The 12,023-nt window shown below is 56.8% G+C and overlaps 1 protein-coding gene across 2 annotated transcripts in view; it reads right to left on the bottom strand.

Moving 5' to 3' along the window:
- IKBKB (inhibitor of nuclear factor kappa B kinase subunit beta) overlaps window positions 1-12,023 on the bottom strand; it is a 51,400-nt gene that overhangs the window by 25,375 nt on the left and 14,002 nt on the right. For both annotated transcript variants that reach the window (XM_040243245.1, XM_040243244.1), the window contains exons 4-5: window positions 10,827-10,944; window positions 8,165-8,234 (exon numbers count right to left, since the gene is read on the bottom strand). In XM_040243245.1, coding sequence (XP_040099179.1) covers window positions 8,165-8,234; window positions 10,827-10,944 — 188 coding nt within the window. The remainder of the gene's footprint in view (window positions 1-8,164; window positions 8,235-10,826; window positions 10,945-12,023) is intronic.

Below are 12,023 nucleotides of genomic sequence, written 5' to 3'. Positions count from 1 at the left end.
TAAATCCAGCCTTTGACCGTAGAGTTTCAACATCTCACATTTGTTCCCTCTTCTTCTTCGCTTTCACAACTGGGCACAGCAGGTTGGCTTAGGCCCAGCGAGTGTCCAGATGGAGCAACAGGCCCACTGCTCGCAGAGGGTACAGCCCATATGCCACCCAGCTTTTTCTGCTGGGGGACCTCCCTGGCCATCATGGCCATGGTTAGATGCCTGTCCACTGGAGGGGGCGCGGGTTCCGTCCCTGGTCGGGGAACTGAGATCACACATACCATGGGGCGTGGCAAAAAAAAAAAAAGACTGGTGCTTCTCACCAGCACTTTCATTTTTGATTTACTGACTTTTACTCGGGTAAAAGCGCAGTATGATAACCGCCTGGGCACAACCCTGCACACAGGAACACCGCCTCCCCTCACGGTAACTCATGGCCGGCGGGGAGCACCCATAGGGGAAGGCGGGGTGTGTCTGCTCAGCCACCGAGTCCCCAAGGCCTGTGCGGCTGTGTGACATGAGTGTCAGGGGTTCTAACAAAAAGGCGGGGGTCCGTTTGTCCAAGGCCAGGATATGTGAACTCTGGGACTCACTGTAGTTTGAACAAGTGGGAAGGCCCGGACTAAGGTGAGGCCTGCGACGCCAGACGTGAACGTCCCACTGAGTGACGCGGGCAAGGACGAGCGGGGAGGTGTCCTGAGAAGCCCCTGGGGAGGCAGAGCACTCACATCAGAGGGAGGGCACAGCTCGGTGCCACGATGCTCGAGAGCCGTGCCCGGGGCTTTAGGGAGGACGGAGGGCAAGCCAGTGACCCAGCCAGTGGCCCTGTGAACGGCGGGCTCTCTTTATGCTGAAGCCACTGCACGTAACACACCTCAGCTCTCACTTCAGGAAGTCACTCATTCTCAAGTACTTTCTGTCAACCTAATCAAACCTGGAAGTAGACAGTCCTGTACATATATATACATAGTGTGTGTGTGTTATACACACACCACATATGTATAGACACCATGTACTACATACATATGCACACTATATACATATGTCGACTGTATATATTGAGAATCCCACGTATGTTGTTACACATGGTGTCTTACACTGAGTGAAATGGTCAAAACGCTGACGGGCAAGGGCCCGGTGGCAGCGCCCCTTCCAGGATCAGTCCCTGAGAGGCTCGGTCAGTCTGACTATGCCTTATTTAACGGAACAGGACCACGGGGTGGCAGTGTCATGAATCAGAATTTTCTCAAGGCGAGAGAACTTAATTTCACTTAAATTAGATAGAACATGAGAATTTGAGATGGAAAACAGAAATACCTGTGTGTCTGAAACTTTCTTAAAAATCAAAGCCCCTAACAACAGAGATACTGCAAGCGCACAGAACTGGAAAAGTGGACCACGAAGCATTAGGGCCCACAGGATCCACGTTCTCACGTTCCAGTGACAGGGAAGAGGTGCCAAGTGGCACTCTGTGTGAACTTTATCCCATGTAGCGGCATCTCCTCAGACTGACGCTGCCCCGGGGGGTCTGTGTCAAGCACCGCGCCCTCCTGGGTCCTTGGCAGGAACAGCACCCAGGTCTTGGACTCCAGCTTCCCGCCGGCTCTTGAGGGAGACACGGACATATAACTGCAGATGATGATGTTTCGGAGTGCTCACTGATGAGCCAGAATCCCAAACCACGCTCCAGAGATGAGGGAACAGATAGGACCAGCTAGACTCCCATGCAGACAAGCGGCTGTGTGAGGACTGTGTCCATGAAGCCTACTGACCACACCCTGAGCTGAAAGGGACCACTGAGCTCTCCTGAGGGTATACTTGCTCGGGATGCATGCTATGGGGAAGAAATGCTAAGATCAATGGACCAGGGACGCCCTGGGTGGTCCAGCGGTTAAAGAATTTGCCTGCCAGTGCAGGGGACACAGGGTCGATCCCTGGTCCAGGAAGATTCCACGTGCCGTGGAGCAACCAAGCCTGTGAGCCACAGCTACTAGCGTCCACACTCTGCAACGAGAGAGGCCCCCGCAGTGACCAGCCACGCACCCCAATGCAGAGGAGCCCCGACTCGCTGCAACTGGAGAAAAGCCCGCACACAGCAACGCAGACCCTGCGCAGCCAAACACAAATAAATTAAAAAGTTCTTAAGACTTAAAAAATAAAAGATGACAGACCAGCAAGCTGACACACAGATTAGAAGAGGCAGTCACCAGTCAGTGGCTTAAGTCACCACGACGGAGAAGGGCAAGGGGACATCTGTTCACTCAGTAAAAGCTGGCTGTGAGCATACTAAGTGCCAGTCGCTCTGATGTCACTGGGCTTTCCAAGCAAGACGGGCTGGAAGGCCAAGTGCGGAGGTGTGGAGGAAGATCCAGTCCCTCTAATGGGTTCTTGGCTAAAGGAGAGCCTGTGACTCACGAGCGAGGTGGCAGGGCGGTGTTGCCAGTGCTGAGAGGGAAGTGCAGAGTCACCCTCTCTTCACCCTGCCGTCCTGAACAAGTGTCTTCTGTGTGGCTGGAGCTGTTGAAAATGTGCCGCTGGATCGAACCATTTCCTTCACTTACTGCGCAAATAATCTGGTCTACACGGCATGGCTCATATCCTAAAGGAATCCTAAGGAAATCAGTCCTGAATGCTCATTGGAAGGACTGATGCTGAAGCTGAAACTCCAATACTTTGGCCACCTGACGCGAAGAACTGACTCCTTGGAAAAGACCCTGATGCTGGGAAACATTGGAGGCGGGAGGAGAAGGGGACGACAGAGGAAGAGATGGTCAGACGGCATCACCGACTCGATGGACATGAGTTTGAGTGAGCTCCGGGAGTTGGTGATGGACAGGGAGGCCTGGCGTGCTGCGGCCCGTGGGGTCACAGAATAGGACATAACTAAGCGACCGAATGGAACTGAACTGAACCAAATCTGGTCTACGGACCTCAAACCCAGGGTCAGTCCTCACTGTCGAGGACAGGCAGAGGCCATGCAGCAACAGTACTGGGTGGAGGAGGCCACGAAGGTGCAGGACCTGAGAGGGAGCCCTGCTGTGCTCGCTGGGCCAGGGCGGTCCCCACAGAGGGGCCGGCCGGGGGGAGGGGCCGGAGCAGCATTCTGAAAGGCACGCATGGGCAGAGGCTCACGAGAGGATCGAAGGGCGGGTTTTGAAGTGGGCTGCAGCGAATCAGGAGAGACGGGACGCTACGAGCTTTGGCCTCGACCTAGCAGGGGACGGGGACGGACATGTCCTCTCAGAAGCATGAGAGAGGGATTAGTCAGTAGGAACAGGCACCCAGGAGAGTGAGGTGCTAGGACGACTCTGAATGAGTGGAGGCAGTGGGCCCAGGAAGGGAAAGCAGGGTGTACACACGAAGGAAAAGACTGGAGACTTCAAATGGGGTGGTGGGGAGGGCGGCACGGGGTGGGAAGAGGGGCAGATTCTGAGAAGAGATGAGATTCAAAGTCGGCACCCACGTTCTGGCGACTGGCAGGAAGACAGGGCCAGGGACGAGACAGAGGATGTCAGGGAGGGATCAGGTTTAAGGAAGACGTCGAGGACTTCACTTTGGAAGTGACTTGGGGAGAAGCACCATGGAGACGTGGATACGGAGCTGAGGATGGAGGTCAGGGTTGAACACACAGACTTAGGAGAAGATTCAGTGGATCAAGATGTTGTGAGAAAGAGCCGGCACACGGAATACTGGAAGCAGTGGGCGGTCACCAGGTGCAGAGAGGGACACACCGGCAGCGGCAAGAACAGACAGACAGATTTCATCAAGACGAAGCTCCAAGAAGAAGAGGATGCAGGAAGGGAGAGGCCAGGGGACCCTGGGGAGCCGTCAGGCTGGGGCGGCACAGCGAACGTCAGAGACATTCTAGGTGGCCTTTCTGAAAACCAGAACCCAAACAGCGAAGATGCAATACTCAGAGTTAGAAGGGACCCTGGGGCTCACCCAGTCCACATGCTCATTTCAAGCTGAGGATACGCAGGCCCAGGAAATCACCTTGGTTTTCTAGGGAGGAAAGGCCCCTGAACGAGGAAGCAGAGCTGGGGAGTGGGGAAGGCCAGGTCTGAGAGCAGCTCTTTTATTCTGATTATGTTCGTTAAACCTGGTTACTTACGATTTTCCATGTACTCTATATGCAAATAATCTGAATTCCTGAGATCCTATAGTCACCTTTCATGACAATCAGCAGTGCAGTCAGAATGTAGGTATTCAACAGAACAAACAAGGAAAGCCACAACGAAAGAAAACAGAGCAGAGAGCCAGGGCTCTGATTCCCGAAAGCCCTTCGCTCCCTCTGGAACCCTCCCTGTCCCGTGAGGTGGACAGGCTGGACACCTGCTAGCAGAGACCCAGGCCTCCAGAGCAGGCAGGAGTTTGCTGTCAGCCGGCAGAAGGAAACATACGGCAATGTTTTCCAGAGGATAATGAGTCCACTGAGTTACAACTTCCTTGAGCTATTTTAAAGTCGCTTTATGTGGAAGACAGATCACTTCCAGCTGCCTCAGCACCTGTCTACAGACCTCTCAGCAGCATAAGGGCAACATTCTAACAGGCCCGCCTGTCTCGGCGCAGGAAATGGGCTCACCCACAGGCTTCCCGGGCATCTGCTCGCCCGCTCACGTGCACTCTGTGAGATCTTCTCGGGCAACATGATGCCCCCTGGGAAATGCCTGCGTCTATCATCCTGATGCTGCTCTGCACGGGCATCTCTGGGAGACAAGTGGCACCGGAGAGATTAAAGCTAAGTAGGGGTCACTGGCCAGTCAGAGCTATGGTGTTTCCAATAGTCATGTACGGATGTGAGAGCTGGACCACAGTGGAGGCTGAGCACCAAAGAATTGATGCTTTTGAACTGAGATGTTGGCAAAGACTCTTGAGAGTCCTTTGGACTGCAAGGAGATCCAACCAGTCCATCCTAAAGGAGATCAATCCTGAGTGTTCACTGGAAGGACTGATGTTGAAGCTGAAACTCCAATACTTTGGCCACCTGATGAGAACTGACTCATTTGAAAAGACCCTGATGCTGGGAAAGACTGAAGGTCAAATGGCAGAGGATGAGATGGTTAGATAGTTTTACCAACTTAATGCACATGAATCTGAGCAAAATCTGGGAGATACTGAAGGACAGAAGAGCCTGGCGTACTGCAGTCCATGGAGTCACAAAGAGTTGAACACGACTGAGTGACTGAAGGAGTCACCCAGAGAGGGCCACGTACCCGCCCTGTGGGCAGGGGTGGGCTCTGGCCATATCTGCAGTCAGCCTGGCAGGGGCCAGCAGGGCGGCTCCACAGAGGGAGGTGTGTAGGCCCTTGGGACTAACTGGAACAAAACAGGCTCAGGAAACGTTCCAGAATACAAAAGAGTTATGTGAGAGGAGCTCCCAGAAACCCTTTTGAACTTGGGCTCCGTGACGACATTGTGCAAGAGAAATAAACTTCATGAATTTCATACACAAATCAGAAAAGGGACTGAAAGGACAATCTGAGCTTATCAGCAACCCCCCAGTTAGGCGGCCGGATGGCATCCAGGAGGTGGCAAGGGCGGTGGTCTGAGCAAGGTTGGCCACTTCCGGGGCGGGACATCCTGGAAGACGGCCACTTGCCCAGCTCACCAGACCTCAGCCCTGGGTCACAGCCCAACTGAGGACAGCGGACGTTTTCCAAAAAGGGGAGCCTGGGGGGCCAGGGGAAGGACAGGAGGGACCAGCACACGGCAACTGCCCTACCTCCTGACGGTTCTCGCAAGGCGAGCTATGTGCCCGTCTCTCAGCAAATAAAGCTGCTGCCCGGGGACTTTCCTGATGGCCTAGTGGTTAAGAGTCTGCTGGCCAATCCAGGGGACCCAGGTTTGATCCCACGAGCCTCAGGGTAACGAAGCCTGCGAGCCGCAGTTACTGAGCTCGAGTGCCGCAGCTGCTGAAGCCTGTCCACACAAGAGCCTGTGCTCCGCAACAAGTGAAGACGCTGCAGTGAGAAGGCCACGGACCACAACGGCGAACAGTCCCGACTCACCGCAGCTAGAGGAAGCCCGGATGTGGCAGTGGAGACCCAGCACAGCTCAACACAGATCCATTAAAGGAAATAAGCAATGTGCCGAAGGCCACGCTGCCAACAGGCGGCAAGAGCTGCTATCTGACCCCCGACAGCTCATTTAATCTTATGTGAACAGCTGTTCTTTTAAATAAAAAGTAGGTCCTTCTTCTAATTTCCTTTGGGATTTATTTCATTCACTGACAAGTATGTATAAAGCAGCTGCTATTCGAGGTACTACTATTCCAGATGTGGGAGACACAGCGTTGACAAAGTCTTGGCCTTCAGGAGTTTAATTCTAGCAGACCAGCACTTCAAAGAAAGCCTCATTATTTCCAACTCAGGGCCACAGAGAGGAAGACAGGGAACCAGCGACCTAGTGACCTCTGATACTCATCCACTGACAGGAGAGTGGAACCACTCAAGCTTCCCTGGGGCTTACTGTCCTCACTATTCTGACTTAGGTGTAACTTACACACACACACACCCTGAATACATACCAGAAAGCTACGACAGGAGGCGGTGGTACCTGGACACGACACGTAGCCACACCAAGAACATGAGGCCCGCAGAGGCTCCGTAAATATCACAAGGGCCACTGGAGGACGCTAATGGTACACGAGGGAGCAGACAGCTTTGTGTGCCTGAGACGATCATTCAGAGACTATCTCAACAATTTCCTGAATGCACAGATAATCTACTAAGTGAAAGCACATTTGAAGAAATAACATACAGAAAAGACTTGAAGCTCTAACCAGAAACAAAAGCTGGCCACAAAGAGCAAAAGAACATGCTCCAACCTTCTAACCTGCCTTCGACTCAAGAGAATAAACTGTGATGTGGCCACTGGCGCAGAAGACAGGTAAACGTCCATGCACAGCAGGGACGGGCCACTATGGGGCAGGGGTCCAGGGAGCAAGTGGGATCTTGGCCGGAGGACTGGACTCTCTAGGGAGTCAGGCAGGGCGCCTCCCTCTCTGAAGTAGTCTGGCTGATGATGGACGCACACTCAGATCACATAAAACTGCTGCAATGTCTTGACGCTGCACATCTGAAACTCACATGTGTCAAACATCAATTACACCTCAACAGAGCTGGAAAAGAAACCCCCGACTGGTGCCACGTCATCTTGTCCTCACTGTGAACCCCATCCACAGGACAGACACAGGCTAGAGAGCAAGAGGGAATTTTCCACGTCCCACTGCTCGGATCCTAACCGTAAGCATGGCATCACTCCGTTCCCCCCACTTCCTTCTCGCCCAGAGTGAAGAGGTGGCAGGGGCAAGGCCAAAGCCCTGGGCACTGCAAGCCCCTCACCCTCCCAGGCCAAGCACCAGCAACGCAGCTTTTCAGATGGGGCGAGGTGGCAATAACTGGTGAACCTGGGCAATGGGCCTGTGGGTTTCACTGTACTGCCCTTCCAGCTTTCCTATATGCTTGGTATTTTCCTAAACAGAAAGTCTGAACATACCAAAAGAAAAAACACACAGCTTCCGAGAGGGTGCAGTGGGCGAGGGGTGAAAAGTGTCATTCCCCAAACAGGGGGCAAACGTTGAGTGACGAACCCTGGGTACCTCTCAATTCCTGATCTTGGACTGTCACCTTACACCTGCAGATTTACCCCCAAAAGAGCAGACGCCTGGGCTGGAGAGGTGGTATCTGACCCCTGCACGCTGAGGTCGGGCTCCTGCTGCCCAGGCCAGCCAGGCCTTCTCAGAGGGCTGTCAACACCCTCCTCGGAGGATGCCAAGGGTTAAACGGGGTTTAAAGGAAGACCGTTTTTTCCTATGGCTTCGGCCAGCAAGAGAACTACCAACAAGGAAGTGGAAAAATTCACTGCCAAGGGATGAGATGCATTCAAAGGACAACCAACTCCATCGCTGGCCGTTCCGGGAAAGCTGGGAGTGTAGCTCTTTACTGGGAAAGGAAACTCGCTCTCCTGTGCATGTGACTTAGTCCGGAAGGAAGGGAAATCTGAGTTCAGCGCCCGCCTGACTAGGCCCTCTCAACCGCCCCCTCACCAGTCCCTCGCCACCATCTGTCCCCGCCAACCCCACCTCCGCAGAGACCGGCAGACCCGTCACCGCCCCTCCGCCCCTGCAAGGCCCCTCCCTGGTGGGCACGGCCGGACGTCCGGGGCTGGGGTTTACCAATGTCGCTCAGCAAGGTGAGGATGGCTCCTTCCCGCAGGCCGCAGCAGTTCTCAAACTGGTTCAGGTACTGTTGAGAAGAAGTCGGGGAGACGCGTCAGGGGGAGCGGTCACCAGTCACCAATGCACTGTCCACCGGGGTCCTCCGCCAGCCGAGGCCGTCTGAGCACTCCCCGGGTCCTGGGCGGGCAGGCAGCCGGGCAGCAGGACTAGCCAGGGCGGGGCCCGGGTGGGGATGGAAGAAGGAGGCCTGCGAGCTCCTGGAGGTGCTCACATGTGCGACCCTGACCCTGAGCCATTCTCGGAGCCTCACCTGAGCCACGGTTGCGGGGAAGTGGGCACAGCCGGAGCTCAGCCACTGCTGATCCACTGCTCCCAAGAGCCCTGGGGACCCACTGAAGCCCTCCTTCCAACCCTTTCCCCTTGCCCTGGGTGGGGATGACAGCAGGGACCATGTGGCAAGCACTCACCACGGGCCAGCACCAGGATGGAGCCGGAAGAGCAGTGGGAAGCACATGATGCTAGATCCAGAACGGCCGAGCGTGCGCAGTGTCACCTGGCTGTCCTGACCCCAAGCCCCATCCCTGCCCCCAACCTGCGCACCTTCTTCCCTAGGGAGGAGTGAGGGGTGTGGATGGAGGCAACCTTGTTTCAGTACAGAGCTAGCTTGCACCCAGAGCCCGCACGGCCCTCGAGCTCTTCGCAGATGGAGAGCCGCATGGATGCGCTCCGTGGAGCCTTCCTGCCCCATCTCACTGCATACTGCCCTGCCCTCCTCTGAGGCCAGCATCGGCAGCCTTCCTGGCTCACGGGTGAAGATGCCGGACTGAAGGCGTCCAGGCGTCTGTCCACCCCAACAGCCGCCACAGGACGGAGCTGCCCCAGGACACTAGTCCGCCTGAGGCTCAGGCCCTTCTGGCCCTGGTGGTCTATCGAGGGTCTCAGTCTGTTTTGAGAAGCCAGCCTCGACTTCAGAAAGAAATTTCCCGACAAGAGGGGCACCAATGCGAAGGAACCCCCACCCCAACATGTGTCCATGAGCTGTTCCATGTCAGGCACACACGCCTCACTCCTCGGATCAGCTGTGGCCTTTAGATTCACTCATGCATTGGCCAAGCATGTCTCCCCGCCCAGGAGTGTGGATTTTGAACGTTCAAGAGTGGGGAAAGACGGGCCACTCCACTTGGAACCGAGAGGACAGACCCCGGGCGCTGGGGCGGCAGTGACCCCCTCCCCGATCTCCCCTGGTGACCACGTGGACGCAGGCCCTGTGGGGCGCCACCCCGCCTCCGCCGCACCACCCTGCGCCCCGGGCCGGGTCAATCACGCCCCAGTCTGTATCACTCTCTTCCCGGGCAGGCCGGCTCCCCACTGCCCACGAGATGACGTTGGAGGTCCTCCACTGCCGTAAGCTGGTCGCCTCCCACCTACTGGCTACGCTGCCCGCTAAGGAGTGTCCACTTGGCTACAGGGACACGGCTTTATCTCCCTAAATAGCTGCAGTTAGTAATCCAGTGGCTGTCAAAGGTTAGGAAAATAAAAGAGGAGAATGGAAGTTCTGTCGAGTCCCTGTTTAGCCTCTGTTATCAGTCCCTGCCTGTGGGCCGTGCCAGCGACTGTGCTCACATCCTGCCCTGACACCCCCGGACAGGCCACCCCCCGGGTGGGAGATGGCCACTTGGGCACATGGGCCTCATGGAAAGTCCCTCTGGAGAGGGACAGCAGCAGGGGCCAGGAGAGCAGCGGGAAAGCAGGCGGCGCTGGCTCTGGGAACGGCCGAGGGGGCACGAGGCACCTGATGGCTGCCCTGCCCACCCACCCCCACCCCTGCCCGCCACCATGCACCTCTTCCAAGGCGAGGAGTGCAGGGATGTGGACAGACAGGCAACCTCTGCAATACAAAGCCGCCTTCTGCCCAGAGCCTGCACAGTGCTCCCGCTCTGTCCTCACAGACGGGGCGGGGCCCGAGGCTGGGACTCGCAGGTGAGACCCAGGCTCTGCCGCTTCGGCTGTGGTGGTTCAGCCCCCCACCCTGCCCCTCTGGGCCACGAGGCGACCCCCTCCACTCGGGATCCCATCTGTTTCCCCTGCATCACGGGGCTGCTCACGAGGCCATGAGTAAGAGCAGGTCGTGGTACCGTTTCAGAGATGGGACACACACGGCCCCCGGGACCCACCCCATGGCGAGTGTTCTCATACAGAGGCGTGCGGACGTGGCGGGAAGGCAGGCGGGGAGCCGAGCCCAGAAGCTGCGTCAGTGGCAGCTCTGGGTCCCTGGCCCTGCCAGGGCCAAGTCAGTCCCTTCCTGCCCCGCTCTGTGACCCCAGGCAGCTGTGGCTGGGAAAAGCTGTGCTCATGGGGACGGTGGCCAAGGGGCACCAAAGGGCTGACACGGCCGTGCTGGGGGAGGAAGGTCTGTCTGGGGCTGGTCCGGCCCTGCCCTGGACTCTACCAGGTGGCGTTTCCTTGTCACTCGAGGGACAGCCACAGGGTGCACAGCAAGCCCCGCCCTGACCTCCACGCCCCGCTCCAGGGTGCCCACCTGCCCCCAGGCCCCGCCCCAAGGTGCCCCCCCACCCCCACCCCCCCCCCCTCCGCCCCACCTTGCCCCTCCGCCTCACCTTGCCCCTCCAAGGTGCCCCCCACGGCCCCACAGCCTCACCTTGCGCAGGTCCCCGCCCTGACAGTACTCCATCGCCAGCAGGGGCAGGTCGTTGGGAGCCAGGCTCTGCATGCCTTCAGGGACGTCCCGGGCGGCCACCACATTGGGATGGTTCAGCCTAGGGGGGAAGCGGAACGGGTGAGGGGGGCAGACACCGGGCTCACCCCTGCCCCCCAGGGCCTTGAGGTGCCAGGGCCTGGAGAGTGGAGGGGTAAGGGCACAGCTGGCCCCTCACCCAGGGCCTGGCAGCGCTCAGTCCGCGCCATGAGCCCTGGTTGTGCAAGGGCCCCGGGGGGCTTGGTTCTCCTCAGAGGCCCCACAGCAGGCCCCACGGCAGGCCCCCCATGCTTCCCAACTGCTCTAAAGCAGAGAAAGCGGAGGGACTGCCGACGTCATGCTGCTGGGTGGGGACAGGGGGTGTGTGCGGGGTGTGTGACTGTGTGTGGAGTGTTGGTGTGTTCGTGGTGTGTGTGTGATGTGTGTATGTGGTGTGTGTGTGGGTGTGTCTGTATGTGGAGTGTGGGTGGTGTGTTTGCGGCATGTGTGTCTGTATGGCATGTGTGTGTGGTTTGTGTGTCTGTGGTCTGTGTGTGTGTGGAGGGGGTGTATGTGTGTGGTTTGTGTGTCTGTGGTCTGTGTGGGGTGTATGTGTGTGGTTTGTGTGTCTGTGGAGTGTGGGTGGTGTCTCTGTGCATGTGGTGTGTGTGTATGTGTGTGGTGCGTGTATGTGGTGTGTGGGGTGCGTGTCTGTGTGTGGAATGTGGGCGGTGTGTTTATGTGTGTAGTGTATGTGTGTGGTTTGTGTGTCTGTGGAGTGTGGGTGGTATCTGTGCATGTGGCGTGTGCGTATGTGTGTGGTGCGTGTCTGTGTGTGGAGTGTGGGTGGTGTGTGAGTAGTGTATGTGTGCAGTATACACGGTGTGTGTCGTGTGTGTGCATGTGTGTGTCTTTACATGGAGTGTTGGTGTGTTCGTGGTGTGTGTGTATGGCATGTGTGTGTAGTGTGTTTGTGGTGTGTGTGGGGTGTGTCTGTATGTGGAGTGTGGGTGATGTGTTTGTGGCGTGTGTCTGTATGGCATGTGTGTTGTGGTGTGTGTGTGTCTGCTTGTGTGGTGTGTTTGTGGTGTGTGTGGGGGGTGTCTATGGTATGTGTGTGTGTCTATACGGCATGTGTGTTGTGGTGTGTGTGTGTCTGCT

Source organism: Oryx dammah, unplaced genomic scaffold (genome assembly GCF_014754425.2).
Source record: "Oryx dammah isolate SB20612 unplaced genomic scaffold, SCBI_Odam_1.1 HiC_scaffold_7, whole genome shotgun sequence".
NCBI lineage: Eukaryota > Metazoa > Chordata > Mammalia > Artiodactyla > Bovidae > Oryx > Oryx dammah.
Note: the sequence above shows the minus strand (reverse complement) of the source record. Positions and strands in the feature narration are given on the sequence as shown.